General features: G+C 27.8%; 1 protein-coding gene across 4 annotated transcripts in view; it reads right to left on the reverse strand.

Annotated features, from left to right (window-relative positions):
• Positions 1 to 3,215: 3,215 nt before the first annotated feature.
• LOC107452355 (misexpression suppressor of KSR 2) overlaps positions 3,216 to 25,264 on the reverse strand; it is a 42,382-nt gene continuing 20,333 nt past the window's right edge. For 2 of the 4 annotated variants that reach the window (XM_043049414.2, XM_043049413.2), the window contains exons 9-13: positions 24,132 to 24,197; positions 22,038 to 22,137; positions 17,977 to 18,061; positions 13,019 to 13,072; positions 5,082 to 6,186 (exon numbers count right to left, since the gene is read on the reverse strand). In XM_043049414.2, coding sequence (XP_042905348.1) covers positions 6,077 to 6,186; positions 13,019 to 13,072; positions 17,977 to 18,061; positions 22,038 to 22,137; positions 24,132 to 24,197 — 415 coding nt within the window. In that variant the 3' untranslated portion in view covers positions 5,082 to 6,076. Of the gene's footprint in view, positions 6,187 to 12,979; positions 13,073 to 17,976; positions 18,062 to 22,037; positions 22,138 to 24,131; positions 24,198 to 25,264 lie in introns of all 4 variants that reach the window. The other 2 variants (XM_043049411.2, XM_043049415.2) reach the window with 2 other exon arrangements.

A 25,264-nucleotide genomic window follows, 5' to 3' on the forward strand; every position in this document is an offset into this window, starting at 1 on the left:
AAAACACGCCATCACAATTTTGGTCCACTACAGAGGGGAAGTCTCCCCTACTTTGGCATCCCGACCACCTGCGAGTGAAGTTGAGCACTTTACGGTAGAACAGTTTAACGTCGTCGACCCCGCGCAGGCTAATCTAAGTAGTCACCCACCAACTTACTGAACGCAGCCAAGGATGCTTGACTTTGGTGTTCTACTGGAAACCGTGTCTTTACAGGACGAAAAAAATTAAGAATAAGAAAAAGACAATATTTTTCAAAAAATATACACTTTTAAAATAAAGTTACAAATTTCCCGATTCTAGACCATCATCTTTTTTTTAAGGCATCATATCTAGAGAGAATAATGTGAAATATTTTTAACTTGGAAAAATAGACTTAATATTTTTATTTATGCTTTTAAATTTCAGAGATTTTTACATTTGGTTTTGCCAGCTTATACAACCAGCACACCAGAAATTCGTTTTCTCACAACGAAAAATAGGGGGTCAATTTATATCCCAGCGATGGCTCACACAGACTATAGTGCTGACGTAATATATGCTCAATGGTAGATGGGTTAGAGTCCCTTCGCCATCAGGCTAACTAAGGGAGGTTTTCCTCTCAATGTAAAGCAAATGCAAGTTAGTCCTAAGTCTTCCACAAAGGCTCTTGATCCTGGACTCCCCTTGCCTTCTGGATTGTGTTCAAAATTACAGAGTTGAACACTAGTAGTCATAAACCCGAAAATTGGGTCGGCTCTTTGACGACGGTTATAAAATAAAATCACAATATATCGAGCCGTGATGGCTCATATATGATAGAGTGTTCGAATTTCATCTTTGGCTCGTCAATACGAATTCCGCCTTGAGCCGACCACAGTTGCTGAAATAAAATATCCTCAGAAGTAGACTTATCATAAGCTAGAGTCCCCTTGCTGTCAGGCTAACCATGAAAGGTTTTCCTCTTTAAGTAACGCAAATGCGTGTTAATTCCTTCAACAAAAACCTCCACGAAGGCAAATTTCCCCCCAATATAAGATCCAGGAGCTGCTCTGTCTTCTGGATTGAGCTTAAAATTACAAGGTTAGGGAGTTGAACATTAGTAGTCATAAACCGGAAAATTGGGTCGGCTGTTCAACGACGGTTATAAAATAAAATAAATCAGATATCAAATACTTTTATTACAAAATCATTATACTGTGGCAATACACTTTTGAGAGACGATGTAGACTCAGCTTTACATTTAGATACGATAAGAAAAAATCTAAACATATGCTTCTTAGATAAATTTTTATTTCAACAAAAGTATTTTATCATACATATAGAATATTAAAATAAATAAGGTAATTAAACATAAAAACAGTTTATAGGCTATTTAATATTAAAATTTTTAAAAAATTACCTAATTTTGTTTAAGGGGGAATAAGTCTGCTTATTTTTTGCTACAAAACAGACATTTTTTATTTTGAAATGATGGCAGCCATAGTGTAACATTTAATTGTATGAAATGTTATTCTTTAAAAACAATTCTGCAATATATTTAAATGTCCCATATTTTAAAATAGCACCTCATGCTTTTCAACGTATTACAAAAAAACATTAATTAATTAAAACATTTAATTAATTAAGTCTATTAATTAATTAAGTCTATTTAGAACATATAAAATTGTGACATGTCATAAAAACAAAAATTTTATTTTTTTTTTAAAAATAGAGCAGAAGTTTTTCAGATTATGTAATAAATTTTATGCATTGTTGCAGAAATTTTTCGTTACCCAAATACATTTTACTTTTTCAACATGGTTGATTATTATTATTAAGAACAATTATTAGAATTAATAAGAGCAATAAAAATTTTAAAATTAGAAAAAAAGTTTATTTTTTTATTTATTATTTTTTAAAGTAACCTATCAATTCCCGGAAAATATATTTTTAAATGCACTTTTCTGAAAGTTTATAGACACAAATGAAATGTATATTTAGTGAAAATCATTGGAACAGTTACAAAAATGTTATGCTTGATGCTGTAATCGAAAACTCGTTATCTCAGTTTTTTCAGTGTTTCTTTTGTCTAAGAGAGTACACGCATATGAATATTTAAAGTTTCTTTTAAGTCTATTTTCTATGCATATATTTATGTTCAATACCATTCATTAGTTAGAAAAAAAATACATAAAGCATAAATTTTTTGCAACTTAGAAACAAAAGTTTTTTACTTATAAGTATGGCCTATCATATTGTTGCCAACATCTATTTTACAATAATCCCTACAATTATTACAAATTTAAAGAAAATAATAATTAGAATGAAAATAGAATGTGATACAAAAACTACAATGGAAAAGTAACAAAAGATTCTTCATAACTTTAAGCAACACAAGTGTTTATTTTTCATAAAATAAGTATTTAAAGAGTAAAGAAAAATTTTTTTAAAAACATGACATATACTTTGAATGTAGTGTTTGGGCTAGTAGCCTGAAATAAAGAGACAATATTATCTAGTATCGCTATAGCATAATCCTAAGCTTCAATTATGAGTGACTTATATTTTTAAGAATAGGTATCAGCTTTGTGATATAGCTGCTATAATAAATCTAATATAAAACAAAACAGAAGAAATAAAATAAAAATGAGAAAGCACCAAAAAGATTGAGATTCTTAATAAAATGCTTTTTGGAAAAAAATTCTAACAAAGCATATTTAAAATTTAGATACAGTCGGAAGTCCCCCATCCGGAATCGCCGGGGCAAGTCCAAAAAATAGATTTTTCCGGAAAATAGGTCTTTAAGGTAACAAAAAATCAGTATATCCTTCTTCAATAAAAAAATAACAAATAAACAATAATTAACGTCAATTTCAATCAACAACGAATAAATTCACGTGGTTTGTGTAGTTGCACTATTTTCGCAACTTTTGTTACAGGTTTGGTTTTCAAAATCTCAATATTTTAATATGCCATTAAGACAAACGTCAAATTCCTAATCGCGTATTTTAGTTAGTGATCCTTTCTCAATCGAGTTGGTAAGAGACAAATCCACAGTGAATTTACGCGGTTTTGCCGACCTTTTTTCGGTAGTTATTAAAATGGATTTTCACTTGATTTTTAAAATCTCAATGTTTAAATAAGATATTTTTTCATTCGTCAAACTTTAAATTGCACATTTCACACTAAATTATTGACGATTCACTCGCAACCCCACATGGATTTCTGATTCCTTTTTTCTCAGTTATTGTTCCCATTTTTCATAGCTGTGTCATGCTACTTTATCATACATGGGGAAATTTGAATCGAGCACTAGTAGAATTACTTTTTTTTTTAACACTCTATACTGGTGCATAGCTGCCAACATGGATAGGAAAAAATCCAGTAGATTTTACGAAATAAGATAATTTTCATGATAATTATTGCATAATGTACTAAATATTTTACACATAGAGAATTTTAGGGATTTTTAAAGTCATCAAAATAGAAGAACTGCAATATTTTCCAGTTATGAATGACTTTAAACATACTTCAAATGTTATTTATTATATTTACTCACAATTTCGAATATTAATAGGCATTTAATTCATCAAAGATAGTTAAAAGATTTTTTTTTAATTCATTTAAAAAGTGAGTTCTGAATAAAAATAAACTGAACATTGTAGAAGAAAGAAAAAATTTCAAACCAATTTTTATAAATAAGGTTCTCTTCATTAGGTATTAGTAATACTTATTTAAATATTCTAGAAAGCAAGCAATAATCGGTACAAAAATTATATTTCAATACAGATTTCTTTTAGAAATTTTACTCAATTTTTGGGAATTTTCTAAAATGTACAAAATTTAGGAGAATTTTTAACTAAACCAGTAGACCAGTAGAAACTGGCAAAATCCAGAAGAGTTGGCAGTTATGCATGCTTTTATTATGTGATTGAAAGCATCATCAATGAAAGCATTTTTAACAGTTTAGGATTTCCACATAGTTTTTAAAATTTAGATTTCATTTTTAATATTATATTACAATCCACGGATTACGAAATGCACTATTGAAGAATCACTTAATGACATGCTATAGTCTGCTTTTTTCATCTCAAATACAAAACATTTTCAAAAATATCCTTTAATGCTTCGACACGAGAAAAAAAATTAGGCGATTTTTCTTCGCGTTCTACTGAAATGTTGAATTTAGCTTACACAATATCCAATTTTTTTTAAACATTGAGTCGGAAATCTGATTAAAATCGAACAAAAATCTTAAGTCTGGTAAAAATCATAAAGAAGCGTAAATCAGCTGAAAAGCAAGGAATTCTTATAAACAAGTCACAAATTTAAAAAATAATAATAATAATATTTTTAAAAGGAAAAAGAGTTTTATTTATTAAAAAGTGTAAAAAAAAAAAAAAAAAAAAAAAAAAAAAAAAAAAAAAAAAAAAAAAAAAAAAAAACTTCCAGCAAACAGATATCCGGATAAGGGACGTAGTACTGAAATAAAAGACTGGAGTTATTGTTAATATTTGTTTACAAAAATGAGTTACTTTCAAAGATTGAAAAATATCTGTAAATTATGAAAAAAAATTCTGTTACAGACAAACAATAACTTATGATCTGTGTTTCTCACTGGAAGAAGGAAAAACAGAATCTATTTTCAATAAAAAAAAAAAAAAATTTAATTGGTCCAGTCAAGGTTTCCTGAATAAATTGTCTAAAAACAACTTAGTTACAACTGAGATATTTTACAAACGTAATATACCTTCACCTTTAAGTATTTAAATAAAAACATTTAAATTGCACAGAAATTTTCATTTTCTTTATCAATAAGGCATTAAACAAAATATATAAAAACATAATTTCAAAAAGCAAAAAACCAACATGCATATATATACACAGTAAACTCTCAATATCTCAAACTTTGATATCTCGAAAACCTTGTTACGTCGAAAAAATATTTTACTCCTAGGAATTACATATCCACCTAATATAAATTTAAATGCCTATGTCAAAGAGTTTTTTCACAATACCTTATTTTGTCCAAATTTTTTTCAAAATAGAAAAAGAACTTTTGTGGAAATACCACAATATAAGTTTATTGTGCTCTAATTCTTTTCTATTTAATGCATAATTATTTTTGTCTTACTATTAAAAATTAAAATTATCGTTGTTGTATTTAGACTTATAATCAGCTATCATTATATGCATATTTATTACAAGTTATTCTTATGTTTTATGACTTCTTATGTTTTAAGAGTCATATTTTAGAATATTTCTTTCTACTTTTTACAGAGTGTGTAGCCAAATCTTTCAACAAAAAATAAGCATATTTTAAGTTCTTTTTAAGTACTCAAAAAATATTAAGCACTATATACATTAACAAAATGCAAAATAATTTTCAGACTTTACATGATAAAATAACTAGTTTCTGACTAAGAACTCTTTTTCTTGATTACATTAGCCACCATAAAAAGATAGAGAGAGTTTTCGGTTACATTTCAGAGTGTGGAAAATGAAGCCTGAAATAGAGAATATCTGCGCAAATGTAGCAGAGTTGCACATGAGAATACAAGAATCTCACCGAACCCAGTTCAATATATGCACATGCGGACCCGTAAGTTTTTAATCAAACATGTAAAATGATTGGCGCTTTCATACGCTACAGATCGACAGTATGCCAAAAGACATCGTTTTCGAATGAATTCCAAAAACGTTGAATAGAACAATGTAAAAAGCACGCTTTTGCATAATACGTGCCGAAAACCGAAATGATAAAGAAAAAAATCTCATTTTCGGAAATGGAAAATTAAACACTTTTTAAAAACACTCAATAAAAAAAGCACCTTTAAGGGCTTTTAAATAACAAAAATGGAACATAAACATCTTGAAGCACTTTTTAAAAATGCTACGCACCATGTTTTAGAACATATTTAGTTCTGAACTTGTTATCTCGAAATTTTCGTATCGTTTCTACAACTTTAAGATATTGAGAGTATACTGTACATACGTATATATATAAATATGTATTAATCTGATTTAATAAAACAAGAGCAATGCAATAGTTTCGTTTAAATTATAAATGCTCAATATAATAAATGTTCTTGTAAATAGATTTAAATGCTACAACACTCAGCACTGTACGTCCATTTTGCTGATGGGATTTTCGACAATGTGCACTTCTAATTTCATTGCTGAGCTGTCTTCGGAATGTGTTGGCTTAGCTTTTACAGGTGATATAGCTGTAAAATAAAAGAAAGACTTAGTTACGTAAAAATTCCGATAATTGTCAAATACAAATGCAGGATTGCCACGGAAAAAAATGAACAAAATAGTTGCTTTTAGTAGCCTAAAGCATGAAAATAGTAGCCAAAAACTAAGAAAATAGTTGCCAAAATAAGAACAAAAATTTGACTAAAATTTTGTTAATGACTTAATTGTCATATACCATGAACCATTCAGTCAAGTTGGTGACAATTTTATGATAATTTTTATATAAACGTTAATGTTCATTCATGTATGTATATATATATATGAAAAGTGATTAATCAAATTCGAAATTTATGCATAGTAATATCATATTAAATGTTTTTTTTTCAAATCATGCAGAATTTCGCAGCAATAATCATTAAAAAGGTGGTCGATAAATGAAAAAGACTAACAATGGAATCTGCAGATTGATCAAATTAAAAAGTGAAGACTCAAATTTGCAATTCAAAATTTTCCAAAAACTTAATTTTTTAAGAAAAAAAAAGTTCAGTGTGTTCAGAAACTATCTTGTGGGGTGCAGATTTTCCACCCAATTTATGCAGCTTTTTCTTTAAAAAAAAATCGCTAGGAGTACAGAAAAGTCTCCCAATAGTCTCCTTTTCCTGAAAAGGGTTGCCTTTTCAGGCAAAAAAAGTTGCCATAGTCGCATCATGCCAAAAATAGTTGCAAATAATTGCATTTTAGTCACCTGTGGCAACCCTGCAATGCCTCAATTTTACGCTCTTCATCTCATTAAAAAATGCATAAAGCGAGATAACTTATAATTGGGATATAAGAAAATTTAACAGGGTGCGTAGCTAGCTTTTTCAACAAAAAATAAGCACCTTTTAAATACTTTTTAAGCACTCAAAAAATATTTTTAATCACTTCCCAAAAAATCAGAATTAGGATCTGTGCAGTAATTTTTTTTTTCTTTCTATGGTTTAAAATTCTTAATATATAAACATAAAATGAATAAAATTCAAAAACATTTTCAAAAACTTTACATAATCATGATAAAATAACTAGTTTCTGATAAATATTGCAGACAAAATTGTGAAAATCATGCATTTTTTGTAATTTTGAATGACAATCGACAAGGCAAAAAAAAATCTCTTTTTAAACACATAGAAAATTGAGCTCTTTTTACAAACACTGAATAAAAAAAGCACCTTTAAGGGCTTTTAGAAAATTTAAATCAAAAATTAGTGCCTTTAAGCACTTTTCAAAAACGCTATGCACTCTAAGTATCTTTTTCAAATATTTAAGGACTGAACTAATAGAAAAATGTGTAATCTTTAAAATATTTTTTGTTTGTTTTTAGATACAATAATAAAAATATCCCTCTTAATACTTGCTATTGTTTGAAAATTTGCTTTATGGTTTACATACGCAAATGTTTCAGAATTTTCACGTTTTAAAATTCTTGATTCATAATGTCCTGAATGGCCAATGTTCCAGTTGGATACCGAGAAGCTTTATAATTTTTTTTTATAAAAAGAATATTGGCTTTTAAGGAAAAAAGAACTATGAATGAAAAGCAATCATGGGTGCTGCAGAGTGGAGCAGGCAGAAATATAAGAAGCAATTTTTTATAAAAGAAACTAACCAAGAATATTGATAACAGATAATAAAGATATCTTTAATCTTAAGCATTCATGATAAACAGCATTTCAAATAAAAGTAGAACTTAGAGAAATGCATGATTTGAATTGAATCAAAAGTTGCATAATAAAATGACATGACAAAAAAAATAGTTTGCCTCTTAAACATTTTAGCATTGCACAGTTAAGAAATACACCAAAACAAATAAATAACAAAATTTTCATCTTTATCAACATGCACAATTGAAAATTTTTATTGAGATGCATAATCAAAAATATCTAAATACATGCACATTTGTCCGAATAGTTATTTTCTGTTGTTAGGCAACTAAGAACAATTTTCATAAAATTTGGTTCTCCGTTGTTGATACTAGGTTTTAAAACAAAGGTAAGCATTACCTCAAAAGAAATTTTCCCTCAACACTGCAGAATGATCATTTTTTAAGAGGAAATTTAATTTTAAGGGTGATCATTCCTTTTCCTTCAAAAACTATATTTGATTTTCTAAATGGGTGAATGCAGTAATAGGTGTAAGAGCCACAACAACAAAAATGACATAGGTTCATCTCCTAGAAATAATTAACAGTAATACAAAAATACTGATTTAGTATTACATTTATTAACTGATTTATTTCATTGAAACTTAAATTTTTTTTAAACTTTAAGTTTTTAAACTAAACTTTTTGAAGAAAATTTTGTTTTATATCACAAACCTCACTTTTGTTTTATATTTAACCTCAAAAATCATGATTGCTCAGGGATTTAAATTCTAACTTTTTGGAGCTGTAATTAAATGACGACACAATATTTTTGACACAGTTCCTCTTCTTTGGAAAGAACTTCATCTCACCTGCCATGATACATTACGTAAACATATGCTAGCAGTTTATAAATAAAAGAAACGTTATAGATCATATTTTATGTTTTATTTTTAAACTTTTAACTATGTGTTTTGATGGCATTTGTGAACATAACAACCATAAAGATTAAATGTGTACTTAATTTAAAGAAAAATATACAGTAGAGAACCAATTAAATGGGATACTCAGGACCATCGCTATCCCGGATGTCTGAATTTCCTGGTTTTCTGGATTGGCCAAAAGTGCCGTTAATCGATGTTTTATCAAACCCAAATTACAAGGTAAAAGTTAAACAATTTTTAAAATAAGAAAAAAAATGATAAGATCTCCTGAACTTTGAACAAAAAAAAATGGTAGAATAATAACATTTAAAAGGATAAAATCATTTGCAAGTTTAGACAAGAAAAACAAGTTTAAAAAATACAAAATTTGCATATTTATTTTTTGATAATAATTAAAATCCCCAAATTAACTAATATAAAACAAAACCAATAATTTAAAAATGCAATATATTATACCTAATTATATGGGGGGGCAATAAAAGGAAAACTTATTAATCTAAATAAAAACAACACTTGAAAATTATCAAACGGAAACAATATTTTATAAAGGCACTAACATAAATATTAAAACCAGGAACAAGGCAGGATATTATGAGATCAATGGAATTTTAAAAAAAAAAAAATTTTGATAAAACTTATGAATAAAAAGAATTAATTTATTGAGTACAAAATTTATCTTAAAAAGAAAAGTCAAACACAGTGGAATCAGAAAAACAGAATCAAAATTAGAAAAAGAAAACTGCAATCTGCTTCATAAAATAATCGTCTGCTTTTATTAACAAATAATTATATGGTTAAATTAATAAACAATCTTCTCCTTTTATTTTATTTTTCACAAAAAGACTATTTTTAACGAAAGCAGATGCGATTCCACATCAAGAAAAACTTGCTAATGATACCTCATTTCAAAAAATCAGAATTTATTCAAAAAATATATATTGTTTTGTTAATCGATGTCAAATAAATGAATATAACTTGTGATTAAAAAACGCTTTGTTCAAATAAATAATGCATTATCTGAAATAATAAAACAATTCATCATAATAAATCAAGGATAACAAAAACTGAGTAATTGAATTGGATTTAAAACTTATTTCCTTAACTGGGACATTCATTGACATGCGTGTGCAATGTATTTTCCTCATTAAAAAAAAAATACATTGCGTGTGCAATGTATTTTCCTCACCCCCTCGTAAATCAAAGAGAAAACGAAATCAGCATGCCACTTCTTTTAAGTTTGATTGATGGCAGCTTGTCAGAAAAACAACCAACAAACAGGAGAAAATAAAACATTTGTTTCTTCCCTGCCCTCTCTGGGTCTAATAATCTTCAAGGTCAAGGGAAAAATTGAAATTTCCCCTTTTCCCTCTACTCAACTTCAAGGATGAGTCAAATTTCCGAGTTTTTTAATAATCGTTATACTTCAAAATAGCCGGAAAATCAAGCAAAATTCTTCTGGATATCGGATAAATGGTTCTCTACCTTATAAACTATTGGCATAAATATACATAATCGTAGGATTTTAAATGAGTTAATTTTAATCAAAATATATGATGTCACACTTATCAGTGCTCCCTTTCCTTTGTCACTATCCCCTTCCCTTTCTTTCAAGTGGGACATCATTTATGGAGGGGTTCTTAGGTAGGTATTTTATGTACGTCGCACTAGAGCTGCACAATGGGCCATTGGCGACGGTCTGGGAAACATCTTTGAGGATGATCCGAAAACATGCCATCACAATTTTGATTCTCTGCAGAAGAGGTGGCTTCCCTGCTTTGGTAGCCCGACCACCTGCATGCAAAGTCGAACACTTTACGGTAAAACAGTTTAGGGAGGACTGATACTGTGCACCCCCGGTTCTTACGCAGGCTGATCAAAGAGGTCACCTATCCGCTTACTGATCGCAGCCAGTGATGCTTGACTTTGGTGTTCTACTGGAAACCATGTCTTTACAAGAGGAGTTATTAGATATCTCACATAAAGAAATAGAGCTGAAGTCATAACTTCAAAAAACTGGGTGGCTTTTCCATCATTTATTGGTCTAGTTATTTTATGAATTCCTATGTGGTTTACAATATTTTATTACAAATAATTTCTATTCATTTAATCAGCCCATTCAGTAATCTCTTTTTAAGTGCTTGAGTCCTGTTTATTCAATCCATATAGTCTTCTTGATTCCTTTATTGTCAATTATAACAACTAATTCTTGCATGTCTTAAAAACTTGATACTTTTAACGGGTATAATATCATCACTTAACATTCTAATGGTGGTCAGTGAACTGACCTCATGTCAGAAGGCATGGCTTGTTCTTCCGCATGGGCACACCAGGGCAGTGGCCCCAAGCCCTCAGGGGACACTTGAGAATCTTACTTTTTATAAATTGTATTTAAAAAACTAAGAATAAACAACATTGTGTTATATATATTTTAAAATAAATATATTCTAGTGTAAAAAGTGTGTATTTTATTTTATTTATTTTAATTAGCTTCTAGGATTTGAAAATTTTTTTATTACTTGAGGATTTCAACTGGCTAGCATCTCTAATTTTTTTTAAAATTATGCAGTTTAAAAATGCCTTATTCAGGGGTCTGTCTAGGTTTTTCTGAGAGGTACCTATTTCGTGAAAATTTAGACATAATTTGTGAAAAATTAAAAATTATATTTAAAAATCAACACAAAAATATGTATTTATCGCTTCTTAAGGGGTACAAAAATGAAATTTTAAGAAAAAATGATTTGTGAAACTACCGTTTTTCTAAAATTGAATTTGTGAAACTACCGTTTTTCCTAAAGTTGAATTCGTGAAGGTACCGCTAAACGGTAGTAAATTCGGCCTGGACAGATCCCTGTTATTTTATGTTCATGGAGCTTTTGGGGCAATAAAAATGTGTTCAAATTTGCTAAAATTATATCATATCTTAAAAATGCTATACTTTATGCGAGAGAAAAATTTTTTTCATTTTAAATAGTATAACATGTTATAAGGGCCCAAAACATTTTTGTGCCCGGAGGCCCTGTTATCTGCCCTTTTAATTATGAGGGTAACATTGGCCCATTTAACATAGTGCCTCCTGAAAGAGTGATTAACACATCTGCACTTTTGATACCTGATAAATGAAATGTTAATACATGGGTGGGCAGTGGGAAAAAAATTATTACAATACACGAATTTTGTGTTGCAGATTCGATTACCTAATCACGCAGATGAGCGGATTTGGTAGTAATTTTTACCAACTTTTAAACTCTGGACTTTTAATACCACTGCCCATTTCAGAAGTTACTCTAATGCACATTGAATTTGAAACAATTTCACTAAAAACTTGAATTCATTATTTTTTTCAGTTATTGCTAAGGATCTCCTTATAGTTTTAAATCGTATGGTTTGATATGATAGTAATGTGGCGTGAAAATTTCAACAAGTTTACATTTTAAATATCAATTTTTTCTCTTCAGGAGTTGGAATGCTTCTTGTTTTTTGATTTTTTTTTTTTAGGTTTTTAGAGCAGAGTACGTAGCTAAATCTTTAGGAGTTGGAACGTTTCTTGTTTTTTTTTTTAAGGTTTTTAGAGCAGAGTACGTAGATAAATCTTTCAACAAAAATTAAGAACCTTTTAAGAACTTTTTACGCTCTCAAAAAATATTTTTAAATTTCTGACAAAGAACTCTTTTCTCGATTATATTAGCCATTATAAAATGATGGAGAGATTTGTCGGTTCGATATGAGAGGGTGGAAAATGAAGCCTGAAATTGAGAATATCTTGCAAAAAGCAGTAGAGTTGCACATGTGAGTGCAATAATCTCACCGAGCCCGGCTCAGAAGACACACAACAAGTTTAGACTAGACAAGTTTAAACTTCTACAAGTTTAGATTTAATTTAGATACATCTTTTTCTTTTTTAGGAGTTAAAATGTGTTTTTTCTTTTCTTTTTAAGGTTTTTTTTTAGGTTTTAGGTACGAGCTACCTGGATTTAAGAAGTTAAACATAATACTAATTTAAGACAAAAATAATATTTACTTTGAGCTAGTCATATGACAAGATACTTTCTTTATCATCTATGCTAAAACTCTCTTTGACTTTCCTCATCATTACAAAAACAATTTCTAAATATGTTACATAACTTGACACTTGTCCACATATTATTATTTTGTAGATTTCTTAAGTGATAAAAATGCATTTAAAATTGAGGTCATTTACATAAATTCTACACTAAGCTACTACTTAACTATTTTTGACTATTAAAATAGCTGAAGACTTACAAATGAAGGAAATTTTTCAACAGGCGTTCGTAATATTACCTTCGCAACTGAGAGATGAAGCAGCTGAAGATTTGCGCCGATACTGATTCAGTGCTGAAATTAAGAAACAGATTTCAAATTTTTGGCAAAAATATACCGAATATAAATTTTCATTGAATTACACTGATATAATATATATATACAGTCGAATATCATTAACCCGAAACAGCTTAACGTGAAATATTGCTTTACACGAAACACATGTTGGATTATTGGTTAACATGAGAGGCACAGATAATAAGCGTGTAAATAAAATCCCAATCATTCATTCTATTCTCTTCCTTAGTTAGAAGTAGCACATGGACAAATAAATAAAGTAGTTTAACAAAGTAGTTAAAACTTATAAGCTTATTTTAATTTGTTCGGTTCATAATAATATTGTTTGCATACATTAATGTAGTACATAACATGTACGAATAATAAGCAAAAATTGTTTTCATGATGTATCGAATGAAACAAAATTCGGTAAACATGAAATAATTATGTTAGTCCCTTTGATTTCACGCTAACGTGGTTCGACTGTATGTGTAAATACATAGCTGCCAATATGAAGGAGTTAATGAAATAATATCAATTTCATAATAATTCTTGCATACATTAAATATTTGACATACAGGGAATTTTAAGGACATGTTGGACATCAAAATACAAAAACTTAATTAAACTTATATCTTTAAAAGGTCTGGAATATTTTAGAGTTATAATTGACATTAAATGAATTTGAAATGTTATTTATTATGCTCAGTCATAATTTTGAATATTAATAGGCATATAATTCATCAAAGATAATTAAAAGATTTTTTTAATTAATTTAAAAAAGTAGTTCTGAATAAAACTAAACTCAACATTTAAGAAAAACAACAACAAAAAAGTTTTAAACTGATTTTTATAAATGATGCTTGCTTCATTGTGTATTTGTAATACTTATTTAACTATTCAAGCACGCAACTGTGCAAATATTCCATTTCAATAGGGATTTTGTTAACTTACTGTTACTTATTTGTTAACTTACTTACTGTTTTGTTAAACTTACCCAGTTTAAGGAATTTAATAATATATATATGCAAATATCAGAATGCATAGGCAACAGAAATATAATGCTCTGTATATATATATAATCTCTTTTTAAGTGCTTGAGTCCTNATATATATATATATATATATATATAAAAACAGAGATAGAGAGAGAGAGCACAATAATAAATACAGAAAGGACAAGAAGAAAAAAACAAAGAAAATTAAGAACAATAAGTTTTATTTACTGGGCTTAAGTTGCAAGTATATAAAACTCATAAAATAAGTTCAAAATAAAATTACAGAATAATGAAAAAAGAGAAGAAAAAAGAATAATTAAAAATAAAAAAATTAATAAAAATCCACCAAAAAAATATATTAATAAAAATCCGGAAAAAAAATATATAATCTTTTCATCAGCTCATAAGATTCAGGGGTCTGTACAGGCCAAATTTACTATCGTTTAGAGGTACCTTCACAAATTTAACTTTAGGAAAAAGGGTAGTTTCACAAAAAACTTTCTCTTAAAATTTTATTTTTGTATCCCGTAAGAAACTATAAATCCACATTTTCGAGTTGATTTAATGAAATAATTTTTAATTATCACAAATTATGTCTAAATTTTCACAAAATTGTTACCTCTCATAAAAACCTAGACAGACCCCTGCGATTACATCCGCAAGAAGGAGTGATTTTTAGTATTGTATCAATATAGCCAAAGCAAAATATATCAATACAATAGTGTGAGGTGAACTAAAAAAAAAAAAAAAATTTTTGAAATAAAATAGAATAGAATACATTAAGTAGTATATATCATGTAAAAACAGAAAATAAAATGTAAAGAAAAAACAGAACAAAACATGAAACAAAATCTATAAAGCGAGGTGCAAATTTAAAGTGAATTTATATGAAGGGGGAAAATTTTCAAGAATAATTTTTAATATATATATATATCTTTTTTTATGACAGATTTTCTATCTTCAAAATATGGGGTAATTCTTGTAAATTTTTGAATAATAAAGACCTGAGAAAAATAGGATATATATCAGGATAAAGGTGTAAAGTTTGAACCCCTTAGTGTTAACTTTTCAAAATATCAGGAACTGTTTAAGCACAAATCAAAATTATTTAGTACAATATTATAAACCTCTAATTTTTTTAAAGAAAAAAAATACAAAAGAAAAGTAGTTTTTAATCATTAATATTAATTTTATATGCTGTTGCATAGTGTGTTATACAAATTTTTTATACTACTTTAAACAATTTCATTCTAAGTGACAAAACTCAAACTTTGTTTGAAATAATACAAAACATTTCTGAACAATTCAAGTTCAAAAAGTAATATTTTAAAATTTTAATTCTCAAAAACTAAAGAACTATTCAATCATTTCTCATGAGTTTATGATTTTCTCCGGTCAGTTGACCACCTGACCGGAACATCTTTTCTTGCACCCCAGAGCAAAAGGTCAAGAAAACTAAGATGGGCACAGAAGGCCTTGGCCCACTATGGGCTGTCGCGCCATTGAGTTTAGTTCAGTGTAATTTAAAGCTACAAAGTATAAAGCAGTGTAAAGTTAAAATCTAATAAAATAAAATAATAATAATAGTAATAAATAAAAAAATTATCCTTATTAAATAAGCAAATGATTAAAATTATTTTTTCTGTGAAATTATCTTCGGTGTTTTGAGTATTACAAATAAATGCAAAAAAAACTAATAAATTATTTTCCTAAATTAGTTTGTAAATATAAGGAAATACACAAAACTTGAAATTAACAATAAGGGATACAGTTTTGTCTGGTCTCTTGACTGAACTATAGGGATCATATTTTCAATATTGCATCCACTCTAAATATTTTGAAAGTCAAGAATACAAATCATAAAGAAAACATGTTCCTTTAACACTAAACATACCATAACTGGTCAAATGACCATTTAAGAACTTTTGCATCGAAAATGAGCTTATAATCTTATCCTTTTTGCACATTTGACTTCATGACTTTTTCGAACAATTATATACAGTAAATATTCTATTATTAATACATATATATATGTTTTTTTATATTTTGTTTATTTCGAATAATACTTGTCGTATACCTATTTCTACCACAATCTGGTAGAGAATGTCCAGTAGAACAATTTATTGCTTTATAAAGTTATCGGATCAGTTTCTTACTCTTTGTGTTTGTAATACATAAAAATTGACAATATGCAATTTTGTTTAATTACAATACGTTTTTTTTTTTAGTTTATTTCCTTCTTAACATCTATATTTCAAACATTCAATCAAGAAACATAAAGTCCGGTTATTTGACCTGCTATGGTAGAAATAGGTACATATTAAGTGTTGGTATGTTCAGTGTTAAAAAAAAAAGCTTTTTTACATGATTTATGATTAAGAATCATCTGCACAAATTAATAAAAAAAATATTTAAGGTCAATTCCTGAAGTAATTGAAATTACATGCTAACAGTTAGCACTTGAAAATCTGATCATTAGATTGGATTATGTGATAGGACAGCAAGGCATGAAACACAAGAAATGTGTTTCATACAAATCTAGCATAACAGAGAAGATGTGCATTGATTGCAAAAACTTAAGAGCATTAGCGAAATTTGGAGATACAAAAATATTTTAATTTTTTATTTCACATAATTATCTCTTTCATAAAAACACCTTTTTTTTATTTGAAAAATGTATTTTTATTTGAGTTAATATAAAGTAAGAAAGAAGAAAATAATGTTTTTATAACATAGATAACATATTTGGATAGCGTAATTTTATAACATGGATAGCATAAATGAAATATCAATGATTGGGTTTACATGCATATTTATTGCATTAAAGTTGTTTTTCAATACAAGTTTTTACTTTACATATTTTGACGATTTGAATTTTTGCAAATTTTGGGTTGTGATTTTCATAAAAAAGTTTTTCTCCTCAAGTCTCGAAATTTTTCGTGTGCCTTTCTTATAACATTCTTTCAAAGATAGACTAAAATCATTTTCCTAAGTGAGTAATTTGTTTGTTTTGTTAGTTTGAACAGTTTTTGAGTAATAAGAACTGTACTTTTTTTAAAATTCTAATATTATGCCAATAAGAATGCGATAACTAATAGTTTCTCTAATTTAAAGCTTTATTTTTTGTCTATTTTTAACAGGTTGCGTAGCCAGATTTTCAACAAAAAATAAGTACCTTTTAAATACTTTTTAAGCACTCAAAAAATATTTTAATCACTTTCCAAAAAATCAGACTTAGGATCTGTGCAGTAATAAAAATTCTTTCATTCTATCGTAAAAAGTTCTCAATTTATAAACATAAAATCAATCAAATTTAGAAACATTTTCAGAAACTTTACATTATTATAATAAAATAACTAGTTTCTGATAAATAATTCAGAGGAAATTACGAAAATCATACATTTTTTGTAATTTAGAACAGTCAACACGGCAAAGAAAAAATCTCTTTTTAAAAGATAGAAAATTAAGCACTTTTTACTAACCCCGAATAAAAAAAAAGCACCTTTAAGGGTTTTTGTAAAACATAAATCAAAAATAAGCACTTTTCAAAAATGCTACACGTCTTATTTAAGACACAGTAATTATAAGCATAATGGCAGAATTTTGTTTCATAACTTAATTTTAAAAAAATGATAGGTTTAAAATAATGGCATTATTTACTATGTTTTACTATCAAAAAATAAAAAGAACAGTACAGTCACCAATACAGTTCTACAATTCAATTATTGCGTTCTTTTTTTTTTTAAAGTTGGCAAAGGTGCTTGGATACCTTAACAAGTTTTTGACATGACAGTTAAAACCATAGTTAAAACTAGGTAAAACTGTACCATGTCAAAAACCTAACAACCCTGTGACAAACTGGCAGCTAACAACAAAAAAATGTAGTTTATCCAACTACTGAATAATAAAGAATGGTAAATCTTACCATAACCAAGTCCTTGTAGGAAATATCTAAAAACTTCGCTAACCTTAGCTGGTTCCTCCTCAAGCACCATTCCACACCCTGAAAGCTAAAAAAAAAAATTGCTTTATTTCTCCTTATTAAGATAGAGAAGAGTTACACACAAGAATGGGTGCCAATCTTCAGTCCTGGGGACTGAAATCAGTCTTGAGAAAAAATCATGAGACTAAATTTCATCAATTAATCTCTTTTTCATTTGTTCTTTAAATTAAAATGTCCTTTTTCCTTTAAAATGTTACTTTTATACAAACATTTTCTATTTAATTTTGTACAAATATAACATTTTAATGAAAACATTGTCATTTTTCATAATTTTTGCTAAGTGATCTAGTAATGATGTCGCACTGCAAATGAAAGAATTTGATTGATTGAACTCCAGTGCATGCTTGCTTAAGCAAAATTCGCTCTATTGTTGTATCTAAATTTGTATGAGTTTTCATTTTCCCCTAACATTTTGAAATGCTGAATAAATTTAAGATTTAAAAAAAAAAATTATAGAGATAGGACAAGAAATAAAGAATGCAGCAAAAAAAAGTAGATACATGAATAGCTTCATGAAAAAAATTAATGGTTTATTATCCAGTGATTAGTACAAAAAGGTTAACTATTATTTTTACTTTGTTTGCTGTGAAAAAATAAATTAATAAAATAAAAAAAGAATAATCAAATCACTCATATAATATATGTGCCATTATTATGGAAAGATATATATATACATTTTTAATACATTTTGGAGTCAGTGAACTGTAAATTTCTAACAATTCCGGTAAACAAAGCTAGATCATATTAATTGGTCAAAAAATAAGTTCAAAATTGAAATTTTTTTAGAGCGGCACCCATGGACACAGTGATCAGAAGTAATGCGCTACAAGTAGCAAACCTACTGTAGTTGCTTTTTTTATGTAGTTTGTATTGTAGTGCGCTACTTTTTTTAAAAAAAAAAGTAGTGTAGTGAATAGTGTGACACAAAAAAATAGTAGTTTGTAGCGATACCTGCCAACTACTTTTAACGTAAAGAAACAAAGTTCTTACACAGAAAATTTTTCGAATCTGATTAGCCCAAATCCTTGCAAGCCTGTCAATGTGATTTAAGTGATCAACGCCTCCGTGGCCGAGGGTTAATAAGATCTACGACTGATGCTCGGAAAAATTGATAGTGAGAATTTGAATTTTAAATAGCTGCCTTTTTTAAAATTCGATTTCACAGGAACTATAAAGTATGTTTTTGGGTCTAATTTCGTAACTTAAAATATCGTCTGCATTAATTAATTAATTAGCATTCGAATTAGCATTCTAACCCATTTTCGGCCAAAGGTGCGTAAAAGCACCATTTCAATAAATATTATTTTGCACCATTTCAATAAATATTTTTTTATCAACACTGTGACGTATATTTCTCACTAATTTTATTTTTCTGCTGTTTTTAAGTGTTCTGAAGACATCCATAAATTATTATTAATTGAATTTGAATGAACACATTCTGTTGAGAAATTTTAAACTATTAAAGTTTTTTTAACTTAAAACGGTTATTGGCAAATGAAATCTTTTGAAAATGTATAATTATTCCTTTTGAGATCTGTCACATGTTTTTATGATGGATTAAAGTTGCAAGTCAGTAAATAAAAAAAATAATAAAACAAATTTCATAAAAAAAACAAGCGTTCAACTAAATGGTTTGCTCATTAATTTGGTGAATAGTGCCTATACGCAGCATTTTATTTCTCATATAAAATATATTCTTAATGAATGTATTGCAAGTATATTTCAATGAAAATAATACCACATTTTATAAAATTTCAATGCTGGGCCTAAAATAGGTTCATTAAAATAAGTGAGAAGATTGGAAAACAAAATTAATTAAATAATTTTCTTAAGAAATAAAAATAATTGTAGTTTTTTAATATTTTATGTAAATGAGTGCTTCATAATTATTAAAAGAATTATCAAATATCACAATTAATTTTTAAAAATTAATACTATTTCATAAAACAAATCACATACTTAACAGATACACTACTACTAACTGCACATTGAATTCACACTCATAAATAGTATACTAAGTTTTATAACATATTCATAACATATGACATAAAGATCTTAAAATTTCACATAAAACTAAATTAACTATATGAAAACAAATGCATAAAACAAACAAAACAAAATCGTATTTTTTTCAACAAAAAAAAAGTATATGTGAAAAACTTTTAACTTACTGGTTACTATTAAATTTAGCTTGTTTAAATTTAAGCCACTTCTATATTATATATTGTTCAATTTTAGTTTCTTCCATTTTTTTTTCTGTATCATGGCAAAAAAATAAAAAGCATATAAAGGAAGGAATCCTTTATAAAGGAAGCAATGTAGATGATGCTTAAACACAATTAAACACATTTTTCGTAAGTCATAGTTTTAATCAAAAAGTTTCCTTGAATTGTTGATATTATGCCAAAAAACCTATACTAAATTTTGTTGCAGATGTTGAACATCACTATTATTTAAGAAGAAATTATTTTTAAAAATCTTTCTTGAAGTTGTCAGAAAATGGGCTTTGTGTATGTGAAGTTGTATAATGTACTTCTATATTTTTTAATTATAATTTTCTTAGCGAAAAATAACAAAAAATTCTATACTTAATCAAGTGTTCACAATAGCCTTTGCCTTGCCATGAAGTACTCCTTTTCTGGCTTGGTATGAAAGAAAACATGGAGGTTGAAATATGATTTTTTACTTGCAAATATAGGGTCCCTTTTTTCAAATAATTGCAGGTAAAAAATTTATGGAATGATTTATGAAAGCAATTCAATTAACTAATTACTTAATATTCAGTTGATTCATAAGACCGTTATTTTTTTTCTTCGTCTTTTTAGTGAGTAGGTGGGTTATATTTTATAAATTTTACATACTGCAACCAAACACTACTATTTCTACACTTCTAAGTAATTAAATATATAAATGTGATGTTTATAATTACAATTAATTTGACAAAAAATGATCAATTGAAGGATATTAACACACAAGAGAAAATAGCTCCTCTTTCTGACCCAATAAAAGATTTACTGTTAGCCAGATTTATGCAAACAGAGCCCTTAATCGAATTTTCCTTTTTCTTTTATTCTTAAGTTATCAGTTGATAACAGTAAAATCATAGGAGGGAAAATAGTTTTCTGTTGAACAAAATTAAAGAAGTTGGTGGGAAGTACACTTTACAGGGCCTTGTAAAGAGTTGAAAGAGAGAGAGTGCATATTACTACTTTTTATTTTATATTTTATAACCGTTGTTGAACATCCGACCCAAATTTTGGGTTTAGTATTACTAATGTTCAACCACATAGCCTTGTAATTTTGAATCCTATCCAGAAGACAAGAGAACACTTGGATTTAGTATTGGGAGACATTTTGCCTTTGTGGAGAACGTGTTGATGGAACTAACACATATTTGCGTTAAATGGAGAGGAAGATCCCGAGAACCTCTCACGGTCAGCCTGACAAGAAAGTATCTCTAACCCATGATCCGCCAACCACTGAGGATATTTAACGTCGGCTGTGTGGTCGGTGCAAGCCGGATGTGGAATTCGTATCGATTTTCAAAAAATTATACTTAGGAAAAAAAGGAATTTATTACAATATAAGAAATTGAGCCGATGTGGCTCAGGGGATAGAGCGAGGTAAACTAGCTTTGAATCCCAGCAATGGCTGGTCAATACAAATTCCGTATCTGACACTCACTGACAACATTGTTGATGTAAAATATCCTCAGTAGTATCCTCTTGCCATCAGGTAACATAGAGAGGTTTTCCTCTCCATGTTACGCAAATGAGGGTTAGTTCCATCAAAAGTCCTCCACGAAGGCAAAATTTTTCCCAATACTTAATCCAGGAGGTTTTCTGGATTGCGTTCAAAATCACAAGGCTACAAAGTTGAACATGAGTAGTCGTAAACCCAAAAGATTGGGTGCGCTGTTCAACAACAGTTATAAAATAAATAAAATATAAGAAATTGTGATTAAAAGAACATTTAAAATAAACCTTCATCCAAGTTGAATTAGTTGGATCAAGTCGGCTGTTCATAGTTACAGAGTCTTCAAGGTGAGGAGATAAATCACCAGCAAGTAGTAAGACGTGGCATCTATAAAAAAAATATTTTCGTTAAATATAACTGTTTTTCTTACTATTATTTAAAAAATAATAAATTAACAGTAAAACATTATAATTGATATTTAAGGACAAATATCTTTTCAAACAAATCAGTTTTCTGGCACTAATGGGAGAAGTTTTATGAAATTTTCCCTGGATAGTGAATTGTTTCTCCAAATAGCATTCTCCAAAGTGTTTCCTTGTAGGTGAACTAAAATACCAAAGGATATGTACCAATGTTTTTATGAGAGGTACCTACTTTGTGAAAATTTTAGACATAATTTGTTAAAATCAAAATTATATTAAAAAAAGAATACAAAAATATGGTAAATTTTCATATATTTTTCCCCATATATTCAAAAATAATTTTGCTATTGTAAAAGTTTGGGTTAAAAATTTTATCCAAATTGAAAAATCCATAAAAATCACTGTCCTATGTTAAATTTCAATTTGAATTTTTTTTAAAAAAAAACATGCATTTAACAGTACTTGTGCTAAAAGTTATTTTCATTATGAGAACATTTTTCAAGTGGTCATATTTGAAAAAAGTTTCACAGAAAAAAAAAATTTTTATTAAAAAAATAAAGATCTGTTTAAATAACTTTAGAACAATGTTTAAATATTTAATGTTCGAATTTCAACTTCCTGTACAATGTACAGAGAGAACGCCTCTGCTTTTAATTTAAAAATCTCTGTGAAAAAATCCTGGCTATAATATTACATAAGCAGCCGGTTAGGCTACTACACCGCACTCTCTGACCGAGCATGTGCTACCTATTCGTATAAGCGGAATTAACCTCGGATTTATTGCCTCTTACGGGAATACAAGAGCAAAATTTTAAGAGGCAGGGAGGAGAATTTTAGAGCATGCTTTCTAAAAAGTATTTTGTGAAACTACCATTTTTCCTAAAGTTGAATTTGTGAACATACCACTAAACGGTAGTAAATCTGCCCTGGACAAACTCCTGAAAACATTACAAATACTTTTTTTTTTAAAAAATCCATTGACTAGGAAACAATCTTAATGATGTTTAGGGACACATTTCTTCACAGGCAAGTCAGTTTCTTAGCAGTAATTAGGGAATTTTGATCAAATATTCCCTAGATTGTGCATTGTTTCCCCAAATACCATAAAGTGTTTCCTATANTCCCGTATTTTACGTTTTCCCGGATTTTACGTTTTTTTTACCCAGTCCCCTGAGAAACGTAAAATCGGGGTTTCACTGTATATATTTTTAAAAATTCATTGACTAGAAAACATTCTTAAAGATGTTTAGAGACACATATCTCCTCAGACAAGTCAGTTTCATAACTGATTTGTCTGAGATACAATTCATTGATAAAAATTCAGATAACAAACATTGATAAAAACAGATAAAAAAATAAATAAAAAAGATTTGGAGGAAATTATAAAAATAGCAGCTATATCAATGAAAGGTTTAGAAGGTTTCACTCTGTTAAAAATTAGTTAACTCTTTACTCGTTCACAATTTTAAAAAATTCACAATGAATTTTTTTTTTTTTTTTTTTACTTTGGAAAAAAAGAAATAAATAAATAAAAGGCTAACAATTTACTCAATTACAAATTAAAAAAAGCAGTTACAAAGATTACGAAACATGGCGATCTCAATCAAAAAATTTGAAGGTTTCATATTTAAGAAAAGGATCCAACATTTTCTGCATTCATAGATAAAATTAAAAATTAAAAAAATAAATAAATAAATAAAATTTAGAGGAAATTATTAAAACCACGTCTGTATCTCTATAAGATTCGAAGGTTTCACTTTTAAAAAAAATGAACAAAGATCTTAAGCTATGACAGACAACAAAGAATTAAAGAAAACTATCGATATTTTGATTATTTTTTAGAAGGAGCTACCAATTTGCCTTCTTCAATTAGGGAATTTTTATCAGTTTTTCCCTAAACACCACAGCTTCACACTACAACACTGTACACTTAATTGTAGGTAAACTAAAATTCATTACTTAAAATTTTTTGCTGCCTTCTTCTTAACTGGATCCATTTCACGAATGATTCCAAGATCTGTGCGCCTATAAAAGAAGTAACAAAAAACATTTATTATTTACAGGAAGCTTATATACATCTGAATGAATTTTATATCTGAAATTAGAAGATTTGTAGAGAATATTCTACTCAAAATTTTATAAAATCACACCTGTCAACTTTTACATTTTTATAAATTGTTTTCCTAGTGGTAGTGAAATGTGACACTGTAAGCAGACATTTAATTCAAATTTGGCCAACAAGTACAACACAATAAAATAATCTGATATAAGTATGTTTAAATTATTTAAATATAGTTACAGATGTGGGTCGGATAAATACCTAGTGGGTATTTACCTTTGAAAAGGTTAAATAACTCAGTTTTTAAAACTATTACAATTTTGGAAATTTGTTGAAACAAAGTTTTTAAATAGGTTTTATTAATTTACATTGAGTTTGTAAATTTAATATAAAAGACAAAAAACTATACTAAACTATAAAAACTACTATTATAAACGTTAATAAAACTATAAATTTAATTTCTAAATTTTTTAAACAAAAAATTTCAAAACTATTTTACTTAAACCAAAAATGTAATTTTGTAGGTGAAAATTTTTTGATATAATATTTTTTTAGCTTTTTATTTGTATTTATTCTGTTTTATACAAAAATAATAATAATTTTATATTTAAAATTTAGTCATACTTCTGAAATTTCAAAACTTTATTTCAGTTAAAAAAAAGATTGAACTATGCAAAATAACTTTTACATTAATAAGTAATTTTTCAAACTTTAAAATACAAGGCAATTCAGACTATTAATGAAAAGGTGCTCTTATTTACTGAAGGTAGTCGTATCTCTTAAAATCTAACTTACTGTTTAGTATTCTACATAAAATATTCATAATCAATATTTTTCCTAAACATTGTTCTTTGTTCTTGTAACCTAATTGCATTGGTTCCGATGTAATATCAATAGCCTTTTTTTTTAATAGTTAAGAATTTTAAATTTAAAAAAAAGGCCATTGTTAAAAATGGCAGGTAATTTTGCTTCTAACTTTAATTTATAATCCTAATGCTTCAATACATTTAAAAACTGATTTTTCTTAAATGCT

This window comes from Parasteatoda tepidariorum, chromosome 7 (genome assembly GCF_043381705.1).
Source record: "Parasteatoda tepidariorum isolate YZ-2023 chromosome 7, CAS_Ptep_4.0, whole genome shotgun sequence".
Taxonomy (NCBI): Eukaryota; Metazoa; Arthropoda; class Arachnida; order Araneae; family Theridiidae; genus Parasteatoda; species Parasteatoda tepidariorum.